General features: G+C 56.1%; 2 protein-coding genes across 3 annotated transcripts in view; one reads left to right on the forward strand and one right to left on the reverse strand.

Annotated features, from left to right (window-relative positions):
• On the reverse strand, positions 1-23,688 carry VSIR (V-set immunoregulatory receptor). Its single transcript, XM_070432925.1, has 7 exons — positions 23,466-23,688; positions 12,681-13,115; positions 11,877-11,933; positions 6,258-6,365; positions 2,531-2,558; positions 1,166-1,359; positions 1-990 (listed from the first exon to the last, which is right to left on the reverse strand). The coding sequence occupies exons 1-7, from the start codon at positions 23,545-23,547 to the stop codon at positions 953-955; spliced, it is 942 nt and encodes a 313-aa protein (XP_070289026.1). The 5' UTR covers positions 23,548-23,688; the 3' UTR covers positions 1-952.
• The window catches only part of CDH23 (cadherin related 23), a 355,887-nt gene that overhangs the window by 294,948 nt on the left and 35,866 nt on the right, over positions 1-25,073 (forward strand). The window lies entirely within an intron of this gene.

The raw sequence follows: 25,073 nt of genomic DNA on the forward strand, positions 1-25,073 counted from the left end.
TTTGCACCTGTTGCCCATGAGCTCTTTAATAGTATGCCCTCTTCACTCTCAAAAGTGTCACAGTTTGGACAGTACAGTCTGTGGTCACCCTTTCTAATGGCCAAACTGAGCAGTGGAGGAGGGCGATGGGGAAGACAGCGCTAATGGCGCCCTCTCCACTCACTTCCCAGCAGGCCCCGGGGCTCTCCCTCACCCCCACCTGGGGTGGGTGAGCAACCTGGGGCCCGGCCTCCATTGCCCAAGATGCCAATTGGCTCACAATGGCCTCCGTGCCCCAACGAGTACTTCCTGTTTTGGGGCCTCTGGCCAGTGAACTCTGGAGACCAGAGAGCAGGCAGTGGGAGCCCCAGATTTCTTTCAGTTGCTGACAGCTCCTAGGGGAGGTTACTGGTAGGAGGCTGTTGGGGAGGCTCCCAGGGCCCTGAGGACAGGCAGGCCTAGCTCCGAGCCCCATGGTTACAAAGAGTGAGTCTGACAGATGAGCAGCCTCAGACGAGATGGGGGAGCCGGTCCAACACAGTGGGGAGGAGAGGAATCCCTCCACATCTGGTCGGTGTCTCATTCCAGGGAGGGCGGCTGCGGGGTCTGCTCAGTGCCCATCTTGTCCCGGCTGTCGAGTCCCAAGGCTCATGTCCCTGAGCGGCTGCCACAGAGCGGGAACTCTGGGGCTTGGAGGCTGTAGGTCATTTGGCGTCTGTAGCTGGTGGATTTCAGGATCCCCACACCCCGCCATTCTTGAGATAGGAGCTGAGTGATCCACACCTTCTCACTTCTGCCATGTAGCGTCCAGCGGGATTAAGGATCTGGCCATCAGGGGTATCTCAACGAGTCTGTGCTCAGAGCAGGAGGGAGGAAACCAGGGCCACGGCCAAGGGAACACTCAGAGGGCCAGTCTGGCCCAAATGCACTGGCCCCGGGCCCAGCCACAGCTGCTCACTGGCCCCTGGCTGGTCTAGATGGCCTCAGAGTTTGGGGAGTCAGGAACAGGGTCTGCAAAAGAAAGGAGAAGCAGAGTGGATGGGGGGCTCCCCTGTCCTTCACCCCTAATGCCCCACCAGGAGACGGAGGACTCCAGGGAGCATGGAGAGTAAGGCGACACTCTGCAGGTTAAGGGGAGGTCATGACCTCACAGGCCATAATGCTGCCGGTGTCGGGAAGCACTCACCTAGTGATGGGAAGAAGACATCCCCGGGGCCTGGGGGAGACAGAGGCGTGCTGGGCTCAGAGAGCAGGTGGCGCCCAGACTCAGACGGCAGCCGCTGGGCCACGTAGGTCAGTGGAGGCCTGGGCTTGTCCTCCGGCATCCCGTGGAAGGACGGAGAGGCCTCAAAGCCTGGGTTTTCAATTCCTTGAGTGTTGCTGCCAGAGAATCAGAACCGAAGGTCATCTCTGCTGCCTTGGGGTTTGCACCTCTGTCCTCCCCATCGGCCCACTTTCTCTGCTCCCTTCCCATCACTGGCCTTCCCCCTCCAGGCCCCAGCAGCCTCTCCCAGCGGAAGGGAGATCCAGGGCCAGAGAGAAAAGTGCCCTCGGCCCTGCCAGGACGCCCAGGGTCAGAGGAAATTCCAGGACATCAGCCTCAGGAATCTAGGGACACGCTGCTCTTTGGTCATAGAGTCAATGGCATTAGGACTGAGTGTCCCCACAGCTGAAGGGAGGGGTCCTCTTTTCTTATCCTCTTTCTTCTTCGGAACGGGACAACCTCTAAAGACCCCTCCAACCTGAGACTCTAGCAGGATCACTAGCAGCACTTCCTTCAACCAGTCTTGAAAATCATCCCTTACAAACACCCAGAGGAGCAGGTACCAGGGCCAGTTCCTGAGCGTGGCTCGTTCCTGAGCATGCCCTCCATGCCAGTCTACAATGCCAGCTTCTGCCCAGGGCGCACCAGCACACACTCCCCTATCCACTCCGCCCCGACCTCCTGCCCCACTCTGAGCCCAGACAGCCTCTGCCCTTAGGGACAGTGGCCTGACAGCTCTCTCTCTGGAGTGCCTTGCAGGGAGGGCCCCAGCTCCAGGTGTGCTGGCCTCTTTGCATGTTTCAGCTCAGCTGCTTCCTCCTCCTCCCCCACTCCAGCCCACTGACCACTGAGACCTGAAGGTGGGAGCATGGTTTATGCTAACAGAATAGGAGAGAGAACAGCCGACCCGCACAGATGTGTAGGCCTCGGTGGCAGATGGCAGATGCTCTTCTAAACAGCTGTGCTCGGCCGCTGAACAGGCCCCCTACTGCCCAGAAATACCTCCTTCCTGACAGCTGGCCCAGGGCACAGGGAGGACCAGGGGGGCCATGTCTGTGTTCTGACCCCTGTCCTGGCATCAGGGCCCAGGAAAGAGGGGGCAAAGGATCCTGATGAAGTGGGGAGAGTCAGTCTTGGCTGGAAGTTGCCCCACCCCTTCTGCATTCACTTCCCCCACAGTCTGGATGTAGACACTGCCCCACAGGGCCACAAGCCCTGTGAGTCAAGCTGTGAGTCAGGGTAGAGGCAGCTATGGTCAGTTTTCCGGAAGGTCTCCACCAGCCTTACCTGTCCATCCGCACCAGTTCCTGGGCACCTAGGGACAGACAGAGAAGCTGGTCACAAAGGGAAGGCTTCCCCAGACAACATCCCTGCCCCTGCCTGCAGATGCCCCTGGGGGAACGGAGCAGGCCCAGGCAGGGCCGAGGTCCCACACCTGCTCGCTCAGGGGGCCCATACAGCTGCACTCTGCGTGTTGACCAGTGACAAATGAAACTCGGGCTGCCTTTCACAGTGTGTAGGACAACCTTTGTCACCAGAGACCAAAGGCACCGCTGCTTTCTCCTGTGGCATGACTTAGGCTGTGTTAGACCTTCAGGATTTAAGTATCAACCAAGCCCTGGCTCCTGAATTTGCTATTTCCTGTTTGGACACTTGCCACGGTCTGGTCTTTATCCATGATTTACTGGGTGGGAGTGTTGCAAGGTCAATTCCTGTTTAGAGGGACGGAGAGGCCCATCCTCCACGTTGCATAATAGGGTGGCTTCAGAGGTGACATCTCCTGGAGCAGCGGTCGCCAACTGGTGGTCTGTGGACCACTGGTGGTCGGTGAGGTCCGAAAGGTTGGCGACCGCTGTCCTAGAGGAATCTTAGGGGCCCTGAGACCCCGTCACTTCTCGGCCATTCCATCACTTTCTGCTCCTCATCCAAGCTGCTGCCACCCTGCCCCACCCCCCAAACTACACACCGCCCGAATGCAGTGGCCCCAACTTCCCTCTTTCTTGCAGCTCCCCATGTACTCCCACCATCCTTCTCGTTTTGAAGGGCTTTACTGCCGATGACTATGGGGAAACCGGTGGTGGGGGAGGGGCACGACAACAGAAGGCACAGGGAAGTTGCACAAAAGTCCCCGAAACCTCTGCGGTGTGGGAATCATGGCTACTGTTTACCGGGGACTCCTGTGCGTCAGGCCTCCTGTGGGTTCTCTCTGGTCCTCAGCTCGTCCTGTCCTCTACCCTTTAGGGCAGTGGTTCTCAACCTTCTGGCCCTTTAAATACAGTTCCTCGTGTTGTGAACCAACCATAAAATTATTTTCGTTGCTACTTCATAACTGTCATGTTGCTACTGTTATGAATCGTAATGTAAATATCTGATATGCAGGATGGTCTTAGGCGACCCCTGTGAAAGGGTCGTTCGACCGCCAGAGGGGTCGCGACCCACAGGTTGAGAACCACTGCTTTAGGGTAAGGATTGGCAGTCCCACCTCAGACCTGGGGAAACGAGCCTCCCTCTCATACTGGGTCGGCTTCCACACCCATCAGCCTTTGCAGCAAACGGCCCTCCCGTGCTCCCAGCCCTTCCTCTTCCCTTTTTCCTGAGTGGGGCTCCGTGCCTGAGCGCAAGCTCCGCGCCAAGCCCGGGCCACTCGGCCTTTGCCCTGCGGCCCAACTCCTGCATGTCCCCATGACTTCTGTCCCCTTAATCCCAGCAGCTGCTTCTCTAGAGTCTCTAGATCAAGAAAAATGACCCAGCCCTAGCTGGTTTGGCTCAGTGCATAGAGCATCAGCCTGCGGACCAAAGGATGCTGGGTTCGATTCTAGTCAAGGGCATGTACCTCAGTTGCAGGCTCCTCCTCGACCCAGGCCCTGGTCTGGGCTTGTACAGGAGGCAACCAATCGATGTGTTTTTCGCACATGGATGCTTCTCTCTGTCTTTCCCTCTCTCTTCCACTCTCTCTAAAAACCAATGGAAAAGTATCCTCAGGTGAGGATTAAAAAAGAAAACTGACCCAAGTCTCTGCTCCCTCTCCAGTTTGCACCTGCTTTCTCAGCATCGCCCCCTCCGGCCTCTCTTGTGTCTGTCTCCAAAGACTTCAGTCCTACAACTCATTTCTTCTTTTTGGAAGGGGTGGAGGGACTGGCTTCAAATATACTTTCATTAGAAGATAAATTATTGACACCTTTCTGTTATGGCATATGTTAAATCGAGGGATGAGATGCTACGAAATGGCTAAGAACACAGAAATGGGGTTCGTTTGGCGTTTCAGAGGACGTGCTCAACAGTGGTGATAGCGCAGCACCGTTGGCCCAGTGTACCCCCTTATCCCCTCGGTCAGTCCAGTTCTCCAGCATCCAGTTCATCTGTGCCCTCCTGGTCCCTTCGTCTGGGAAGCCCTCAGTGTCCTGGTGCGTGGAGTAGAAGATACTGGGGGCTGATCCCAGTGTCCCCACACCCTCAGGACACCATTCAGGGCTCTGGCCTGGGGATGTCCCCTCTCTGACTTCCCTCCCTCCAGCCTGGACCACGGGCAGGAGTCTCAAACCAACCTCTGGGGACCCTGCGAGGAAGGCGCTGAGGAAACAAAAGCAGGAACAACAGCGCCCCCGCCCCACATCCTCTGCCTGGAGTCGGCTTCCCAGTTCCTGTTCCCCAGGGGAGGCAGCACCGTGGTCTGGAGTGAGGGGGCCAGAAGTCACCTCTGTATCTGGAGCTGAGCCTAGCAGAGCATGTGTCTCTCCTGGTCCCTCACCCACCTTCGTAGAAATGCTACCCAGCTGACGGGAGCTGCTGGCAGCGCTGCAGCAATTTCTCTTCCTGGTTGAGCCCCTGGCTTCCTCTTTCTGCTCCAACCACGTTACCTCCCCCACCCCCACCTCAGGGTATTTTGTAGGTAGGTTGTGGTAGGTTTTGTGAGCTAAGAGAGAGGGAGGCCACAGCCCCTGAGTGACCCGCAGTGGAGTTCCAGGCCGGGCCCCCAGGAGAGAGGGGTGTGAGCTGTTACGGTCCAACCAAAGGAAAACATGTGTGAGCCCCAGCCACCTGGTGACAGCAGTTCCCCTCAGCTACCTTCTGCAGCCAAGCAGAGGGGAAGGGTTAGGGGAGGTGATGCAAGGGTCAGGGGCAGAGGGATCCCCCTCTCCTGCTCCTGGAGGACTCAGACTGACCGAGGGTGAGGTCATAACAAGGGCAAAGGGCACTGTCACCTGCAGAGGAGTGTGCCAACGGGTCAGCGGCCCTGACTTGGAGTCTGGCTCCGCCACTTTCTCGCTATGCAGTTCCTTAAGTGCATTACTAACCTCTCTGGGCCTCAGTTTGCTCAGCTGTAAAATGGGGACAATGGAAAGCCCAAACTCTGAAAATCATTCTGAGGAATAAGTGAGAGAAGGTATATAACAAGCTTGGCAGGGTACTGGGCACAGCAACCTTGCCAGGTAGGGGTTATTGGCTATGGCGCTCATGCCAATGAGCGTTTGTATTAGAAGGTGAGATTTTACTCCCTGGAAAAAGCGTGAGTTGAAAGCTCTGAGTTTTGAGTCCCAGCTCTGCTACTTACTAAGTTAAGTAACATTTGGTTAATTACTTAACCCTGCAGATTTTAGGTTTCTCAGGCATAAAAAGAAAGAGTTGAACTAAGTTATCGCCAAGATCTTGCCTAGTTATGATAATACAAAGGTCATTTTTGCCCCCAAGATTGCAATGCTAATAACAAAACAAGCCCACCTATACATTAAAGCGGGCCCCCAAAGGAGCTCTCAGTGGCAGCATTTTTATAAGCCCATTTTTATAAATCATCTGCTCCATATGATTACTCATTCATCCACAGATATTTATTGAGGGCCAAGCCAGCACTGCTGGGGCTGCTGGGCACTCAGGCCCTGGAAGTGGCACCTCTGAGTCCCTCCTCTCCACCGTTGAGCTCAGCTCCTTGCTGGGCTGCAGCAGCTCCCATCTCTGGTCTGAGGACTTGTGCCTGCCACACACCCCACACCCATCCCAGGAGGGCAGGGATACTCACGGCGGTTGGAGACCACCTGCCTTTGCTTGTAGACCAGGAGCAGGATGAGGGGGAGGCAGAGGATGCCCACAATGCAGGCGCCCGTAGCCAGGGCGGCAGCCGTGATGTCTGAAAGGGCAAAGAGGCAGCCAAGGTGAGGCCCGTTCCTCCTGAAGGGAAGCTGAAGCCCAGAGAGGAAAGGCCAGGCAGCAGAAGGACCCCCCGCGCCCAGGGTCTCATAGCCAGACCCTCCGTGACCGCGGAGGCGTGGACGTTCTAGGACCCCCCTGCGAGCCGCATGCCTTCTCCCCAGAGGACACAGAAATTAAGCCAGGTGCCTGCAGCTGAGGAAGCTCCGGGAAGAGAGAGAAGGGTCTTCAGCCAGATTGGGGTCGCTCAGCTGCCCGGGGCCACGGGGGAGAGTAGGCCTTTCACTGACCCCATGCCACCGAGTTCAAGGTCAAATGGAGCCCAAGTGATGAGAAACTTTTGGAGATAGTGTAAATGGTTGCACTACCTGGGAGCATAATTAATGTCACTGAATCATACACTTAAAAGTGGTTAAAATGGCCAGTTTTATGTTTTGCCATTTTATTCATTTATAAAAAATAAACGAATAAAGAGCCACACTCATCTCCCAAGAGACCCCTTAGCTCCAGGGCAAAGCCTATGGAGTGAGAACTAGAGAAACATGACTTTTTTCCTTAATAGTTATTTTTTATTGATTTTAGAGAAAGGGGAAGGGAGGGGAGAGAGAAACATCGATCGGTTGCCCCCCACATGTGCCCTGACCAGGGGGATCAAACCCTCAACCTGGGATGTGCCCTGACCAGGAATCGAACCCATCACCTTTTGGTGTACGGGAGGACACTCCAACCAACTGAGCCACCCAGCCAGGGCTTTCTCTGGCATTTTTAAATTTTAAACTTTCTAAATTACAAAAACGTTTAAATTGAAAATACATGTATTTTAAAGTTTCTTCCTCCAAAGAAGTAAGCAGTGTCTGCCGTTTCTTGTGTATGGTTTAGATATGCTCTCTGCACATACGGCAGAGATATGATACGCTCTTCATGGGACAACTGCTTTTTCTGCTTAGCATCGCGTGGACATCTGTATTGGCACAAAGATCGACTTCGTTCTGCCTCGGGCTTTATCAAGTGTACTTGAAACAGCCCCCTGTGGTGGACGTGGAGGTTGCTTCCATTTTTCAGCCGATAATGTAGCAATGAATCCGCGTGTGCGCCTCTGCTCACTCAGGCAAGCGCATGTACATCAATTCCTAGCAGCGAAGGTGCTGAGCCAAAGCCTACGTGCAGTTTCTTTTCGTCTATTGCTAAGCTGCCCTCCGAAAAGGTTGTGCCGCTTCGCAGTCCCACCAACTGCGTGAGAGGTTTGCTTTATTTTCGTCTGTCTGCTGACTCCAGGAGTTCAGCTGGGAACAGACGCGCCCTCAGAACCACAACCAGCGTAAACGCGTTTCCTTCCCGATTTTAAACCTTCCCAAAATATAGGCAGGATGGCTGGTCACAGTGTCCACTTGGCCCCAGGGAGCTTTGGGAAGGTGTGTGGGCTGCGATCTCCGGTTGTCTCTGCACTGTTTCTCTGGAAGGAGGGCTGTTTTTGCCTCATTGTATTGCTCAACAACCCAATGGTGTAAACAAGCTTTCAGGGCTCGGTTCACACCGCAGAAGAGAACAAACTGTTTTCAGGCGCTTCAGACTACCCACTGGGGCAGGAACAGGGCCTATGCTAATTACAAAGCCAGCTGGACTTCACATTAAAGCAGGCTCCCCCGCAGATCTCAGCGAGGCTGCATTTCCAAGTGGAATATTGAAAGTGAAAACATTCTCTAGCTCAGATGTCAGACTATTTCTAAACCCCTCCACAGGACCTTGCTAAGACACCATCCGAGAGGCAGGCTGCGAAGGGCTCTTTTCTAGTCATCAAAGCAGGCCTCCTCCGATTGGTACTAAGTACCTTTTGATGAGGTTAGTGGGGTTCTCATTAATTCCGGCTCCCTATTGGCCCAGCCTCCCTGCCTGACTCCTGTCCCCAGGCAAAGGTGTTCCATCTGCAGCCCCGCTAGGGGATCAGAGCTCGGTTGACTTACAACCTGGTCTGAGAGTTAAGGCTGGGACTGGATGGGTTGGGCGGGGACGGGGGGCGGAGGAGAGGGTGGCGCATGAGTTTAGAGACAGTTCTGTGGACCCAACTGCCCTCTGAATCCATGGACTCCCCTGCAGAGCGGGCATAGCCTCGCTACAGCTCCCCACCCCTCCCCACAAGCATAGCCAGTACTTGGGGGAGGGGGCTCCTGCTCAGCAGCCATCTAGAGTCAGGCTCATCCTGGGAAGGTGATCAGGCATTGGCAGAGGCAGCTGGCAGGCCAGCACCTAGGACTGTGCCAGCCCCTTACAGAGCAGGGTAGCATGGGAGGGGTCCCCTGGGTATACACAGAGGAGGGAGTTGGGGTGGGCTGCCTGGTTCCCCAGGGAGGGGGCTGGATGAAAGCAAACCAAAACATCCCACTATGTTGAAGGGTAGGGAGGTTGCTTCTAGGGGAAGGGCTGCCCAGCCCCCCTCCCTGGGGTGGGTGAGAAACCACAAGCCCCTAGCAATCGGGGGCTCCTGGGGGCACCAACTTCCTCAGTCTCCTTTCTCGTTACCTCCCTGACCTCAGGCTGACTTGGGCTTTCAGATGGTTTCATGGACGAGCTCCCCTCCTACTTCCCAAAGATAACAGGAGGCTGGGGCCGGCTCAGAGGAGGAACTCCCAAGGGCCTCTTGGCTGGAAGCGTTATTGGCCGACCAGGTACAAAGCTGGCTGTGGGCACCTGACCTAGGGCCGGGGCTGGGATCTTTCCACAGGGAAGTGGGGCCCACTGAGCACCTGGGTCACCAGGCAGATGTTTCTAAGCCGTTAGAAAACAGGATGTGTCCACTGTCCGCTGCCATCTACTCGCCATCCTGCCTTGGCACAGGGCGATGGGCGGGTTGACTCCGGAAGCCAGGCCGAGGATTCTGCATTACAAGTATTAACAGCCAGCACTTACCCTGTGCCAGGCATGGTTCTTAGCACTTTGCATATAGAACTTCATCTTTGCCCTGTAACAGCCTGGAAAGTAAGTGCAATTGCAGTCGTGCCTGTTTGACAGATGAGAAAACTACGGCACAGAGAGGTTAGGCAGCTTGGCTGATGTCAGGGTCTGAGCGCTTAAGCACTTCCCCGGACTGCCCTTCACGGGAATGAACCCCACATTTTAAGTTAAGAGTTTGCATAAAATCTGGACTTCTCACTTTGCTTGAAAATTTAGTGGCTCTGCCAAGCCTGGACCCCCTCCTGTTGTGCCACCGCTGGAGCTGCACTTACAGGTTGGCAGCGGGGTGCCAGCCACAGTCTCCGCCCTCCCTACTGTATCATTCACCAGCTCCCTGGCCCTGCAGGCATTTGAATTTTTGAACCTTGAACTAGTTCCTTAGGTAACATTGATTTGTTCCCCTTTTAGTAGGAGAGAGACACCTGATCCCATTTCTCAGTGTACACATGGTGCCCAGAGAATGGAAATGCCCCCCACACCCCACCCGAAAGGAGAGCTGGGTTTTTTCTTATCTGAGACAACACCTGCCTCAGTGCCAAGACTCCGCCACAGCTGTGCTCTCCAGACCTCCAGAACCAAGAGTCTGGACAGGGATTGGAAGGGGACGCGGAGGCTGTGGAAGCCACACTCAACAGCTGGGAGACGCATACATGTCCCTCGGCCCTCAGGGAGCCAGTTAACTGTGGGCAGTGGCTCAGAAACAGGGGCTAGGGCGAGGCTGCACACGCCCATGAGTTAGAGAGGAAGGCAGTGTTAAAACCTGAGAGCAGGGTGCCAGCAAAGGAAGCCTGACCCACTTTTGGCAGTCAAGTTCAGGGTTCTGCCTCACCCTCTGGCTCTTATCAGCTGGTCTCCTAACATTTCCCAGCTGACTTCTGATCCCCCAAGTCTAGCAGCTGCTTCTCTAGCAAGAAAGATGAGCCCAATTTCAGCTCCCTCTCCATTTGGCACCTGCTTTCTCTAGCGTTGTCCCCTCTGACATCTCTTGTCTCTGCCCCCATAACTAGTTTCAGAAAATTGGTGTTGACAGAGGGGAGGGCAGCCCGGCCCGCAGGCAGGGTTTGCGCACTGGGACTCAGGCACTCTGGCATCTCCTCTTGGCTCTGGGTCTGAGAGACCGTGAGTGCGTCCCTTCACCTGCTGGAACCGGTTTCCCATCCGTGAACTGGGAAAGTAGCGGAAGTGACTGTGGCTAAGGGAGTTCTGCAGGAGCTCCTGGAGGGAGAAGTGGGCTGGGAGTTGCTCAGAGTGCAAGGAGCAGTGGGGAAGTGAGCCCTCATGTACCTCGCCAGGTGCAGCGTACCCCGTCCTGTACTCAGGCACGTGTGCCTGCACAGTCTTGAGGCTGCTGCGTGGGAAGGAAGGAGCCACTCAGAGGCCCCTCTCCAGCCTCACCAGGGAGTCGCTGGTGGAGGAAGTGAGGACGATCGTGTCTTGGTGCCGAGCGACATGTGAGCTCTGCGGTATACCAGGGAGAGGGGCTTGAACCAGAGTTTCTTAACTTCACATGGGTCTGGCTCAGACCAAAATGTGAGCTCTAATTTTGTTCCTGGCTAGTCTTTTGTTGTTGTTGTTGTTCAAAAAAAAAGAGTAGTTTGAGTAGAAAGCCATGGCAACCTTTGCATTGGGGCTTGACTAAGGCTATAGTTGAGCTGCTCCCAGGGCCTGGGCAGGGGCTGGTCCACACTGGATGCCCAATAAATACTGATGGGTAGGAGGCTGCGGAAGCCAAGACCCTCTCCTCTCAGAAGAGCGGGGTGCTCCAAAGATGTCGCCCCTTTGCCTGCTGTCTCCAAGCTGCCGGGCATTCTGGCCTGGCCTCTGAGTGTCCAGGTGCCCCTTAGGGCAGTGTCCCCTCACTCCATAGGGCAGACAGCAGGCGGCTGTTCCCCACTGCACTGCGCATGCCCCTCAGCTGGGGAGAAGGTGAAATGAGCACAATCCCAGCTGTGCTAGCCTTGTTGGCTGTGTGGACTTGAGCAAGTCAAGTGGCCTCTCTGGGCCTCCGTTTCCATGTGATGCCTCAGGGTTCTTAGGAGAATCCACTGTGAGACCCGCACTTGGAAGGGTTTAGCACAGGCCTGGCACACAGTAGGGGTTCCAGGAAAGGTAGTTCCGCCCCCTTCTTGAGCCTCTCCCTCCTCCCTCCCTCACGCAGAGAACAAGGAAATGTTAAGGAGTTCCCATGTGGCAGAGGGCTGGTGGGCAGGAGGGGGACCCACTCAAAAAACAAGCTCAATAGCACCTGTCATGGGCACACTGGCCCAAGGTCATTGCCAGGGTACAGGCCCACCCAGGGCGCCAGGAGCAGGGGCTTTGGGAACCTGCTATCAGGTTTTGGGCCTTGGAAGGGGAAGAGGCTTCTAAGGGCTGCAACCCGTGGCTCAGGTGAAGGAAGAAGCAAAAGGGAGAGCAGCAGCAGAGGAGGAAGAATGGGGGTTCCATGGGCTTGAGGTGATGAGGTCAGAGTTTAGAACAGAGCCTGGTGCAGGAGGACAGAGGGGAAGAGAGAACCCAGAAGGGGCAAGAGGAAGGTCCTTACTTTCACTCTCCCTGGGGGAGGATGGGTACGAGATGCACTTGGGTGGTGCTTCATCACCTGTGGGAGCAAAGAAGGGTTGTTAGGTGGGTGTCAGGCCCAGGAGGCCAGGGAGGCTTGTCCAGGCCGGCGTGCCCCTTTCCTGTCACAGCTACTCGTGCTGCTGTCCACTTAATAGCATCGGCCCAGGTGGAACCTGCGCACGCACACACACACACACACACACACACACACGCACACGCACACAGAAGCATATTCTCACGGCACAGCCAGCATGTCCTGCCCATTCGCATGCCACCCCAGCAGCATGTGGACACCTGCCCACGCTCACACCTCTGACCAGTCCACTGCCCCCCTGCACTCTCACCTGGAGAGGGACACTCACACATACATTATTCCCCAATAGTCATTGGACCATTCACCAACTCACAGCCCAGGTCACATTGCGCGGTCATGGTACCGGCGTGAGCAGTCACATTCCCAGCCCAGGTTCATACCCACTCTTCCATTGAAGAGCCCACTGTCACAAACAGAGCCACGTGGACTCTCCCTCCATCACACCCAGCCGACCAGAGGCACTTACAGCTCCACACGCATGGCCACCTCATCTCCCACAGCCCCGGAGTGCCACTGCCACCCTTGCCAGAATCATACACCCTTCAGCACAGTATCCCACACAGTCACCCCATCGAATACACAGCACCACACCCCCGGTCACACTGTCGTCTCTGCTTCCCCTTCCATGTGGGCACATACCATCCCCCCAGGGACACCACCCCTAAGCTGTCCCGTGGAAGAAGCCCTCACCGCTCTGCACTTGCAGCTCCATGGCTCCATAGACCCTCTGCTCCGAGTGGTGGTGCTTGATCTCCACCACGAGGCAGCAGTAGAGGCCGCCGTCCAGCGGGGTCACGTGGAGCATGGTGATGGAGAAGTTGCCGTGGTGGTCGGAGATCGACTCTAGCCCATGTTTCTGGGCCAGGTCCTGGCTGGTGTTGGCGGCCTGGTGGCCAGTGTGGTGCAGGTGGAGATCCTGGAACGTGAGGTTGCGGATAGGCCGACGGTCGGAACAGGCCTGTACCTCGCCCCGTGAGCTGCGGAACCATGTCTTGTAGAAGGACAAGTCGTGCCCTTTGGTCACGGGACCCAAACCCAAGATCTTGCAGGTGAGGGTGACGTTCTGGCCCTCGGGACACACGTACAAGGAATACGGTGTGGCGACCTTGAAGGCTGTCACCAGACCTGTCGGAGAGAGGAGAAGCTGTCACCTGCCTGAGCGCACTCTCGGTGGGGAAGAACCTTGGCCTGGGCTCCAAAGATGTGGGTTCCCTAGCCGACGGCCCCGGCAAGTCAGCTGACCTCCCTGACCTTCCTTTATTCATGAACCCAGACACTGTGGGAGGAGCCATGGGTACCTCCCCAGCTTGGGGATCCCCCTACCCCAGGGATGCTGACTGAGGTGTAGGGGAGACTCCAAGCAGGTAGGAGACTGAGCCCAGTCAGCCCAGTCCCTGGGGCGGAGCATGTGCCATGCTCCAGCCTTCCCCCCCATCCCCCCCCCACCACTGCAGGCACTGTGGCTCTGCCCTGGGCTGGTCCTTGGCACTTCCAGCCTCCATGCCCAGCACCTTCGGGCAGGATAGGAAGCAGAAAGGCTGTTTGGGAACAGCAGCCCTTTGTCCTGGACCTGTCTTCCGGGGGCCGTCAATACCTGACCCTTCCAACTCCGGAGGCTAAAGTGCCTCCTCGCCTCCTCGCTCCTGCGTGTGCAAGGCTTGTGCCAGGTGCTACATCTCACCTGCGTGCTGAGCACATGGCCTCCCCGGGGAGCTTACAACTGAGGTGGGCAGACAAGGCCTGCATTTGCAGCCAAGTAGCCCCATTGGCCAGACGACAAACTAGTGCCAACCCCGGGGCACTTGCAGGAGAGGAGACATAGCCTTCCTGGGAGTCAGGAGACTTCTTAAAGGAGGGAGGGTCTTTGAGGTTGATGGACAGTTAGGGTTTCAGCAAGTAGAGAGGCTGTTCTGGGCCAGGTGGCAGGGAAACGGGAAACCCCGGGTGTCTCAGGGACAGAGACCAGGAGTGCGTGGAGGGCCATCTCATCCACGTCCCTGCCTGCTACCCGGTCTTCTAGGAAATCTTTTCTAGTTCATTTTGTTCTCAGTAAGCCAAGGACGTAACCCCTGGTCCTCATTACCTTACTCCAGTGATGGCGAACCTATGACACACGTGTCAGAGGTGACACCCGAACTCATTTTTTGGTTGATTTTTCTTTGTTAAATGGCATTTTAATATATAAAATAAATATCAAAAACATAAATCTTTGTTTTACTATGGTTGCAAATATCAAAAAATTTCTATATGCGACACGGCACCAGAGTTAAGTTAGGGTTTTTCAAAATGCTGACACGCCGAGCTCAAAAGGTTCGCCATCACTGCCTTACTCCGACCCTTCAGCATTTGTTGAAAGCACTGGCCCTTGAAAACAGAATGCCAGGGCTGGGTCCTGGCCCCTCCGTGTAGCTGTGTGAGCCTCCGCTTCCTCGTGTGTGCAATGAGAAAAACAGTACCTACAACACGCGGTTGTGCAAGGACTGGAGGAGGGAAAGCTGAGAACCCAAGACATGAGCTCCCGTGTCCCCTGCAGACATAGGGAGGGCAGCTGTGTTATTAGACGTCGGTGATACTTTCACTTTAATTGGCATCTCAGGGGCAGTTGTAGGTCGGGCAGACAAGGCAGAGAGTTCGGAAATATGTTCAGAATCCAAATGGGTATGTCCTTGCCTTGCCATTGCCTGGACCCAAGGAAACACCACGTCCTTCAGACGCCCTCCCCGGCCTTAGAGCCCGGGACCCGCCTGCTGATCCGAAAGCCGTGCCCAGTTAGGATTCAAAGCAGCCTGGTGTGCCTTGGGAATTAGACCCGCCTGCCTTGGAGCCCAGTGACTGTGGGTTCCTTAGACTCTGAGCCTTGGACTCCTCGTTGTGAAACAAAAACGAAAACATCTACCTGCTGGAGCTGAGGCAAGGGTGGCAAGTAATTTACGTGAAGTGCCCGAAAGTGCCTTGCTGGGGTCGGTGCTTGATGCATGGGAGCTAGAGGGGCCGCTCATTCATTTCGGCAGTTGAAGGAGCAGTCCCTGGGGGTGAAGAATAGTTCTGCACAATCGAGTGGGCGAGCCAGCTTCCAAGCCTTTTCCTCGGAGGTGTGAGGGACTGAGACCAGCTTGTGGTCCAGCCTTGGAACGCTGCACAATGACAGCAGGGTGTGGGGAGGCAGCCACGCCGGGGCCCCAGGGAGTATGTCTGCAGGGGTAGAGTGTTAGGCCCCAGCAGGTAAGGAAGACAGAACACACTAGACCTCCCAGTCGCCACCCACGAGTGAGGGAGCCAGGTCTGGGAGACCCGGATTTAAAGACAGTCGCTGCTGAGGTGGGCAGAGCGTTCAGAACTTCTGTGGCAAAATGCTGGCCTCCTTTTCAGGCAGAAATATAGGAGCCCAGAAAGGGAAGGTGGTTTGCCTGAAGTGCCAGGGGATATGAACTCAGAACGTGGAGCAGGGGGGCTTCAGGTAGAGCAGGACCTAGTTAGAACTAGAAGAAGAAGAAATAGACTGTATCCTGTGCCGTGCTGGGTGCTTTGTGGGCATGTCTAGCAACCCTATAACATGGATGTTGGGGATTTTTTCCTGTTTCACTGATAAGGAAACTGAGGCACAGAGATAGTAAATAACTCACTGAAGATCACACAGCCAATAAGTGCAAGAGCCAGAATTAAATGCAGGCAGTCAGACACTGAGCGGGGGGACACGAGAGGGGATTCAGAAACGGGCAGCCCATTGCCACATCTAGCCTTCAGACATGTTTTACTTGACCCTCAAAGTATTTTGCCTTTGTTTGAAATCGCCAACATTTAAAAACCAGGAATTTGATATGAAAATTCTGACCCTTAGTGTCTTTGAAAATCAGAAAAATTAACACAAAACCAGTTTTCCTATTATCGGCTAGAGCTGAGTAGCAGCCTCCCATCTAGACGGTCCATTGGTATCCCAGCTTGCCACAGTCCTCACTACTCCCTAATGTCTGTGCCTGGCCTGCTGAATTCACTCTCTCACCGTATTTGCTTGGCCCCATGGACATTTGAGTTTGTGACCTGCGAGAATGGCTCCTTGGTCTGGCCAGTGAGGGACTCTACTGCTCAAGCCCATCACCCCACAGATGTGACCCTCAATCTCTGAGAGGAGGTGACCCACCCACGGCCCCAGCAGAAATTCCCAGGCCGTGCCCCTGACTGTATCCCTGCCAGCCTGGGCCCCCGTCACAGGCCTGTGCAGAGTGGGCGTGGCCTCAGAACTCTGGCTGTGCCAGTGAATGGAGGTGGGGAGTGGCTAGGGAAAGGGTGCCCCCAGGAAGAACAAAAACCTACCCACAGAGTAGACCCTGGAGTTACCTCTGCCCCGTGCACACCCTGTCCCCAGCAGACCCCTGGCAGCTCCCACCAGCACCTCTCCCAGGTGGCGCCCCCTGTTCCCTCTTCCCAACATCACTGCCAGCCCCAGAGCTCCCGGGGCAGGGAGCTGAACCCAGATCCAGCAGCATTTGCAGGGGTGCCCACACCTGGGGGCTCTCAGGAGGGCAGCTCAGGAGATGTTGGTCGGCACATCTGAAGGGGAGGCAGGGGACAAGCAGAGTAGAGGTGGAAGCAAGAAGTGGAGCACGAAGCTGAGCCAGGTGGGGACTGCTAAGGGGACAGGGGCGTGGATGGGGTGGGCTGCAATGTAGACAAGGTGGAGCTAGCTTGTGGTGGGGGGGTGGGGCAGGGTAGGAGCAAGCAGCAGGACCTCCAATGGGGGCATCAGGCCCAGGGCCCTCAGGGTCCAAGCAGTGGTGTGAATGACCACAGAATTGCCTACATCAGTGCCTTTTCAGCCCTAGAGGCAATTTCCTTGAAATCCCACGGGGCAGGGCGGGGCGGGGGCGGGGGGTTGGGGGGAGGGTGTGGCTGTGTGGAGGGCACAGAGAGAACTGGGGTTCAGAAACAGTGGGAGGAAGGGCATTGCTCAATCCCAAACCCTCACACACCCCAGAGAACTTCCCTTTTTAGAAAAAAGGAGAAACCAGGATTCGGGTTTGGGGGGCAGCGGAGAGTGGTCAGTTTCAACAAAAGAGCCAGAAAGGAGTAGGCCAAGGGTCCACGGGGCTTTGCCCTGAGGAGAGAGAAAACATCCCATTGGTTGTGTCTGAGACTCAGGTCAGATCAACGTCCAGGGCAGCCCGTCCTTGGGAGGACACGCCAGAGCACAGTGTTGGGGACGACAGAGCACGTCCCACGCCATCCAGGGCTGCGCATGCGCACATGTGTTATGGGGGGATATGTATATGTATGTATAGCCCAGCTGGAATTATAATTATTTGGCAGGAGGATGTTGCTTATTGTCACAAGCAGAGCCTTGTGGACACGGGGGTCATTGTCAGAGACGGGGGGAGAGTGGGTGAGGAGGAAGCCCCTGGCTCCAGGGTGGCGGAGATCATGTAGGACAGGAAAATGACCTGGGCCTGAGCCTGTCCCCAGGCGGGAGCCATCCAGCCACTGTGCTGCCCTGGGGCCCAGGCCCCTTCCCGTCACTGGGTAAGAAGGCAAAAGCACCTGGAGGGAGAATGCTGTGAGTCTGAAAGATTCCAGGCCTCAGGATTGAAACCGTGGTGGGGCAATCAGATCCCAGGTCCTTGTCCCCACTGAGCCATGTCCCTACGGCGTGCTCTTGGTCACGTCCCATTCCTCTCTGGACCTCTCTTTCTTCACGTATCCTGAGAGATTCCTACGTGCCTAGGCCCCCTCCAGCTCAGAAACCCTGCAGCAGGAGGGAAGGGCTGTCTCTCTTCAGGGCAGGGGGACAGGGCCACGAAGCTGATCAGAGGGGCTCATCTTTGATCACCTGTGTTGGGATTTGCTGAGCACCTTATACTCATCTCCTTTAATTCTCATAACACCCCCTGAGGTAGGTATTGTTATCCCCATTTTAAAGATGAGGAAACGTACTCAGAGGAGTCAAGCAACTTGCCCAAGGCCACACAGCCTCGTGTGGCTGAGGGGAGGCCCACACCTTGAACACACCAGCTGCAGACAGGAAGAGCCCCCAAACCTCCAGTGGACAGGGCTGACATCTTGTCCTCCAGCTACTTAGAATGAATTGACCTCAAATTGACTCTGTTTTCCACAGAGCCAGCTTTGCTCAGCCTCGGGCCAGAACTGAGAACTAAGAACATCACTCTTGCATTCCGCAAATATTTACCGAGGTCCTCACATGAGCCAGGCCAAGGCAGAGAGGCCGTGGGAGTACAGTGTTCCATACAGGATATCTGCTCAGACTTTTGTTCTCCTTCTGCCGCTTTCTAGCTGTGGGACCCTCAGCCTCTGCTAGAAGGTTCTGTTCCAGTGCAGGGGAAAGGACCTCTTACCTGGCTTCATCTCTTCGCGACCTTCATTCATCTCTTTCCACCCAGTAGGGGCCTTGTGAAACCCTGTGGGTGTGCACGGGATGGGGGTGTGTGGGTGTGGACAGGCTTGTGTATTTTCCCTGATGAGGCATAAGTTGCTAAGGCAACACCCCAGCTTTTGGAGGTGGGTCCCTATCTTGACTGGTTTGCACTGGAGGCTCCACCCAAAGGGTTGAACTCCGTCCAGCTGCTAGGGCTTCTAAGTAAACAGTTACTGAGCGCCTGCTCTTGTGTGAGATGCAAAAGGCGGGTCCTCACCCTCAGAGGGGGCCCAGGACAAACAAGGACCTGGTCTCCAGCTCCCCGCCAGGCCCTGCCCCCCAGGATAGTCCACGAAAGGTGTAGTGAGAGGCTTTATCTTCTTTCTCAAGATGCAGAGCACAGAGGGAAACAGAGGCAAGGACCAATCAGTCTGAGTCTGCCGGTGCTAAACTCCAGGATGTGGCCCTGGAGAGGGGCTGAGGCCTGAAGCCAGCAGGTCTGGCCCTGGGACTCCATGGCCAGCGTGGACAAAGGGCATCTCAGATGTGTTTATTGATACCTGCCCCCGCAGGAAGTGTCCATTCACATCGGACAAGGAGTCCGGGAAGGGGAAGCCAGGCTCTATTGGAGGAAGCGGCCCTTCCAGCACCTTGGGAAAGCATCCATGCATCCGGGGCTGGAGGCTGGAGGCCAGCACGCCTCCCCGGGGAGGGCCTGAGACCCTGCAGTGGATACCTCTCTGGCGACTCCTTCCCAGCGGCCCCAGGCCCTCCCTGAGGATGACTGTGTGCAGCCCAGACTACCAGCTCCTGCCAGCTGCCCTCCAGACTTCCTAAGGTTCAGGCTCAAGTCTTTTTGTGCCCTACCCTTGGTGCTGGCGGCCCAGTGGGGTAGTAGCAGCTGGTGCTTCCTCTGTGCCAGTCATCATTCTAATCTCTTTTACATGGATTTGCTTATTTAATCCTCCTCCATTTTGCAGATGAGGAAACTCGGCACAGAGAGGTTAAGTAACTGGCACAGAATCTCATGAAGAGTAAACGGTGGTGCCAGGATTTGAACCCAGGTAGTCTGGCTCCGGTGATCTGGTGCCGTGGACTACCCTCTAGAGCAGGGGTGGGGAATGTCTGGCCCCATTAGAGGCGAGTTAGTTAAATGTTTAACCAAACACAGCAGGCTAATTTTTAAGCTGATAATTTTGTATGGCCCCCGAATGATGTTATAAGTATGCCATTGGCCCTTGGCAGAGAAAAGGTTCCCCACCCCTGCTCTAGAGTGTAGAAGTGGCCGGGGGCTGACTGGAGACCTCCTTCCTTGCTGCAGGTGGACAGGGGCCTGACCCGTGAGGACCTAGCTGGGGCCTGCAGGCTTCCTCTCCCTCTCCCCCTGTGGTTACTAGGGTGGCTAGTTGACCCTCGCAGAGGCGAGGACCCGGCTGGAGCACTATAATTCTTTGGGGAAGGAATAGGGGCTGGGAGAATTGGGGGCTGGAAGAAGCTGAGAGGCCCCTGACTCTGCTCCGGCCTCTTTCCCCTCCTCCCGGAGAGCTGCGCTGTCCTCTGCCACCAGCTCTTTACAGGCGTGAGTTGGCTTCTATGCTGATGCAGCGGAGCTGACAATCGAGCACAGGTAGCTTTAATTTTACCGCATTAAGTGCATTGAATCGCAGAGAGAAGGTTATTTCCTTTTCAGTTCTCTTTTGGTCCCGATTACATCAAAGGGAAAGTCCCAGCTCGATGCCAATATGTCTTCCAAACACCTGTCATTTGCTGAGCTCCTTGAGTTTTGGTTTTGTTTTGGGGTTGTTTTTGTTTGTTTGTTGTTGTTTTCTGCAAAGGACAGCAGGTTTGTGGCTTGGAGCCTTCCTCGGGCTATAGTTTCTAACTAGAATTTAATACCCTTATTTGATCTTCCTATTATATACTTTTATGATTTTGTTGTATTTATGGCAAGTGATACTGGCTTCCCATTTATGGCAGTAATATAAAGTTTCCTTTTAAAATCTATTTACTTGAGTAAAAGAATGAGGAGTTTTCCAGAAAAAAACAAGTGTAATGACGATAGGCAGACTCTGCAGAAATCCCAAAGGTGATGAGCTAATGACTGAAGCTCAGGGTACACGGTCACAGAGTTACCCTTCGGGAGGGAGTGGGCAGCAGGCAGCCTCACTGAGACCACGTCAGCTGGCCTGCCCGTGGCTCACATCCCGGGGGAATGTGTGTTCGTGGTCCCACAGTGACAGCAGAGGCAGGGCCCGGCCCCGTGTCCCCGTGGGGAATGTGATCCCTTGTAGGAAGGTTAAAGGGGCTGGGCTTCCTTCATCAGTAATAACTGAATTACTGGTGGGCATGATGGTGGCCACTGTCTTTCTCTCTGGGGATGGTCAGCCGAAGCAAACAGGATGAACGTAAAGATCAGTTGCAAGAAAGACCCCACTGAGCCAAGCAAACCCCGAGCCCAATTAGCCTGGAAGCTGGAAAGTCCCCATCTCTGGGGAACTTTCAGAGGAGAATCCACAGGCACCTCCATGGAAGTACCTATGGGTACAAAGGCGGGATGAATAGGTGGCCTAAAACCTGGGGCCTCCAGCTCCATGTGTGGGGCTCAAACAGTGCTGGTTGAAGGGCTCACTGCCAGGTAGGCCGCATGTGTGCACGCAGACAGGGAGGGGGCCCTGGCAGCTTCCCAGCAGTGCACCTCCCCCTTGACCTCTCCCAGGGAACTTCTGCCCTGATTGGAGAGAAACAGGAGCAGCCAGGCCAGTTCAGAGAGGGGCTCCCCAGTATTGTGGGATGCCCCTGGCATTGGGTAGGTGCTCTCTCCTGCCCATGAGCTGGCCTGAGGCTGTTTCTCGCCTCCCCAGGGCCTCTGGGCAGAGGGTCGTAGATTTCCTAAGAGCTGACCATTGCTGCATCAGAGACTTGCGCCATGGGGTTACCCAACAAGGCCCTGCAGCTCTGTTTACCTTGAAGGGGAAGGTGGGGTCTCCCCGCCCTGGGCCCAGGGCACTGCCATGTGCTAGTCCCAGAGTTTGGGACCCCTAGGTCAGCCTATGAGGACTTGGCAAGGACAGTACTTCCATAGGTCATGGGAATGCTTCAGTGGAAGGAGAGGCTCAGCCACCCTTGGGTCCGCTGAGTTCTGGTTCCTAGGCGCCTTCCTCCAGCCATGTCACCCTGAGCCAGACCCAGGAAAGGGGTATCTTCAACTTTTCCTGGGCTCCTGAGCACCATACCTACCACCACCAGTCTCCTGGGTGGTGGCCCAACTGCAGAGCTAGAGAACAGGCTCATACCAGCCACCTCCATCTCACCTTCCAGACATAAAGACTCTGACTTGAACAATCCTGCCCAGCTAAGGGGAGGTTGCCCTGCCCAGGGCAACCTCTCCCCTTAGCTGGCTGGTGAGCAGGTCTTTCCAACTCACAGACCCTCCTGATCACACCTGCAACCAGGCCTCCCATCTGGCATCTCCCTGGTACAGGCACCTAGCAGTAGCATAACTCTTCAATAGTATGCCCATATTGCAGTTAAGAATGCTGAGTCTCAGAGCAGTGCAAAACTAAGACTCCTTTCCGTGGAAGGCTGCTTCCAGCCCTAATTATCGCCCTGAGCTGGCCCAGGAAGAGGTGGAGTACCAAGCTGTTGGAGCAGCAAGACCTCTGGGGTGAAGGCTCCTGGCTTCGTGCACAATGTAGAGTCAGGGGCTCTAGGCCTCTCTGCTCCTGGCTGCTCTGCAAGCTGGGTCCCTAAACCCTTGTTCTCTAGAACTCTGTTTCCCAAATTGGGGCTGCTGAACAGAGAAGAGCCCAGCCAGGGGAGGGCCGGGGGGAGGTAAGAAAACAGAAGGGCCGCTCAGGGTCACTTGGAGAGGACGGGGCAGGGCAGTTGGAGCACGGAGCTCCTTCCTGCTTGCCATCATCCCCAGGCCCTCCTGGAAGCCTTGACCTGAGCCATGGCTTTGTGCCATGGCTTTGCCTGCCCCCAGGGTGCAGTTTAGGCAGCTCTGTCTGTGGGCTCCCTCCTCCTTGCCAGAACTCCTGGCCAGCGTCACAGTACTGAGATATCATCCCGCGTGCAGGCACTGTTTGTTTTCCAAGTTCTCTCTGCCTCTTACCCTATCCTTCCCCTTCTCTTCTTCTGACCCACCCATGAGGCCTCTGTGCCAAGCTCCCTGCCTCCTCCTGCCTCCCTCTGACTCCTTGCATGACTCACTCTTTCCCTGGCCCTCTCCATAAAGTTTAGTTCCACAGGCTGCTCTCTGCCCTGGAGATCCAGCCTCTTCAGTTCTGGGCAGGCAAGAACCGGAGGCCAGGCTGCGGGTCCTAGGGCCTCTGCCCTCCCCCAGGAGCTCCTGTGTCCTGGCCAGGACATCACCTGGAGCTGCGACAGTTTGAAAGAGGAAAGTGGCACCTCCTTGTGTTCTAGCTGAGGAAACCGAAGCCAGAAAGATGCCATAAGTTATCTAAGGACCCAGAAGGCACTCCTGGCCGAGCTGGGAACGTGCCCCATGTGGTCCCTGAGCTCAGCCTCTCTGGATGCCAGTAATCAGCTGACCACTCAGCTCTCAGCCATCAGACCCTCAGGATAAGGACAAGATAGGCGCCCACATCTGGGAGTGGACCCGGGACCACACTGACCAGTGCCCAGCAAGGCTGAGCCAGGAGTGTCGCCAGGGCACAGGGCATGGGCTGCGAGTACCACACCCCCTGCCCCCTGTGAGATCCTGGAACCCCGAGGCGGAGCAGCAGGGAGATGCCACAGGTGTCAAAGCCAGTGGCACCCCTAGAACTCGCAGGGCTGTTCTCACAGCGCCCATCTCCTGTCCTGCAGAAGCTCCTCTCACCCTGGGCAGGGAAGTTGGATCCGCAGCTGCTTGAGCGGCCGTCAGAGCATAGAGATGTGCCCACCACCCAGCCAGGGCACTTGGCAGAGACACCGCTGCCCCCTGCCAAGCAGTCCCAGTAGCCTCCCTGCCTGGGGGGAGAGGAGGGAGGGTGTCCAGCAGGCTGAAGGGGGCTCCCAGGGTACCCCATCTGGCCTGCGACCCACTCACCCCACCCGCTGACTTCTCCCCATGCTCTGCCCCAGTGCCCAGGCTCTGTGAACCTTACCTCGGGAAGCAGCCAGGAAGAGAGTGAGGAGCACAGGCCCCCAGCGCCGGCCGCAGGCCTCCGGGACTGGGGGGAAGCCCATGTCACCGTTGGTCAGGCCGGGTGGAGCGGCTGGGACGGCTGGGCTGAGCGGCGCCTGGGGCGAACTCTTGGTTTGCAGGGCAGACAGACCTCCGGCGAGTGAGTGAAGTGAGTGCCTGGAGTAGCAAGTGAAAGCAGCCAGCGCCTGAGAGCCGCCTGTTCCGCCCCCTCGCCCCACGCAGCGCCCCCAGGAGGCCATGGGAAGCACTGCTCCTAGTGCCCCGTGGGCGGGGCTTCGCGCTGACTTGCACCATAGGAGAGCCAGCCAGTGTCCCAGCAAGTCAGCTCCCCCTGATCAGTTTTAAGCCTGTGTACTCGCCCCCATTCCTCTTTGGAGAAGATTGCATTGTTGCACCGCCTGAGAAGTGTCTGTGTGTAACTTAGCATGATACTTAAGCATGATGGATTGTCTGCCCTTACACACCAGCCTTTGAGTTGCCTGGGGGCAGGGGCTTGTACCCTACCTCCTACAACCCAGCCCGGGGCCTGGTTTGTGGTAGGCACTCCTAGTTGAGGAATGAATGGGGGGAAAAAACAAAACCTAACTTTGGTTCAGACTTGACTATAGATTCCAGAGCTTGCACCCTTGTGCACATGCACACTAAACATAGGTGGGGCACAGGTGCAGGAACACAACAGGCTTGGCACATCCCTGCACTAGGACACAGGTAGTGCGTGCACAATATCTGGTCTTGTGTCCCATAGAAAATCACCAGTGCCCTCTCCCCCCAGACCCCAACTTCCCTTCCCACTTCGCACCATCCCACTCCTGTGCCTGGGCATCCTCGGGGCACGCGCACCCCCCCACTGCTAGTGCCCTGCTCTCGCACCCCACTCAGCACACCGGCGCCACTGGCAGTGTCTCTCTCCTCTCCTCCAAAGTCTTCTCGTCCCTCAGGGTTCGGCTCAAGTCCTTCCCCTTCACAAAGTGCTCTGACCTTCTCCTGAGGGGCCCCTTCCAGTCCTTATAGCCACACCCCTTCAGCCATCACACCCGGCCTGGGGTCACCAACCAGTTGATTTCATCGGGGCTCATCTGCCCTCTGAGCTACACCATGAGCTGTTTGGAGGCAAGGGCCTCTCCTTGATGTTCCTGAGTCCCTGGCACAAAACTGGGCATGGAGAAGGGGTTTAAAGTGACAATTAAGTGAGTAAGTGAGTTCCTAAGTGGAGAGTGGCGGTGGCAGTGGCTAGGGCCAGGGATTGAAAGAGCGGGAGGGCACAGCCATTTCACCAGTTTACCCAGCCTGGCTGAAGCTCCCAGGAGTGCTGCTGGCTCATTGGGGATCTCGAGCTCCCAGGCAACTCCCGGGCTGAGGGACAGAGCTCACCTGGGTCGGGAATCATGGTAGTGGGACTCAAGAGTAGCCGGGAATTCTGGGCGCCCTGATCCAAGTCAGAGGCTCTCTGAGGGCTCTTAGACCTCGCTCCCGGGGCAGGAAAGGCTACAACAGAGGAAGGTGGGTGTCGTGCTGTTACTAGGTGACCTGTGCAGGCCCAGTCCCCCTGGACTGATAATCTCCCTGC

Source organism: Myotis yumanensis, unplaced genomic scaffold, assembly GCF_028538775.1.
Source record: "Myotis yumanensis isolate MYYU_CA2020_CCGP unplaced genomic scaffold, mMyoYum1.0.hap1 SCAF_13, whole genome shotgun sequence".
Classification (NCBI taxonomy): domain Eukaryota; kingdom Metazoa; phylum Chordata; class Mammalia; order Chiroptera; family Vespertilionidae; genus Myotis; species Myotis yumanensis.

Coding starts and splice junctions, on each gene's coding strand:
- VSIR (XM_070432925.1), bottom strand. CDS start 23,547: ATGGGCTTCCCCCCAGTCCCGGAGGCCTGCGGCCGGCGCTGGGGGCCT. Junction 6,366..11,876: donor CTCCCCCAGGGAGAGTGAAA/GTAAGGACCTTC, acceptor TTGCCCTTTCAG/ACATCACGGCTGCCGCCCTG. Junction 991..1,165: donor TGTCTTCTTCCCATCACTAG/GTGAGTGCTTCC, acceptor TTTCTTTTGCAG/ACCCTGTTCCTGACTCCCCA.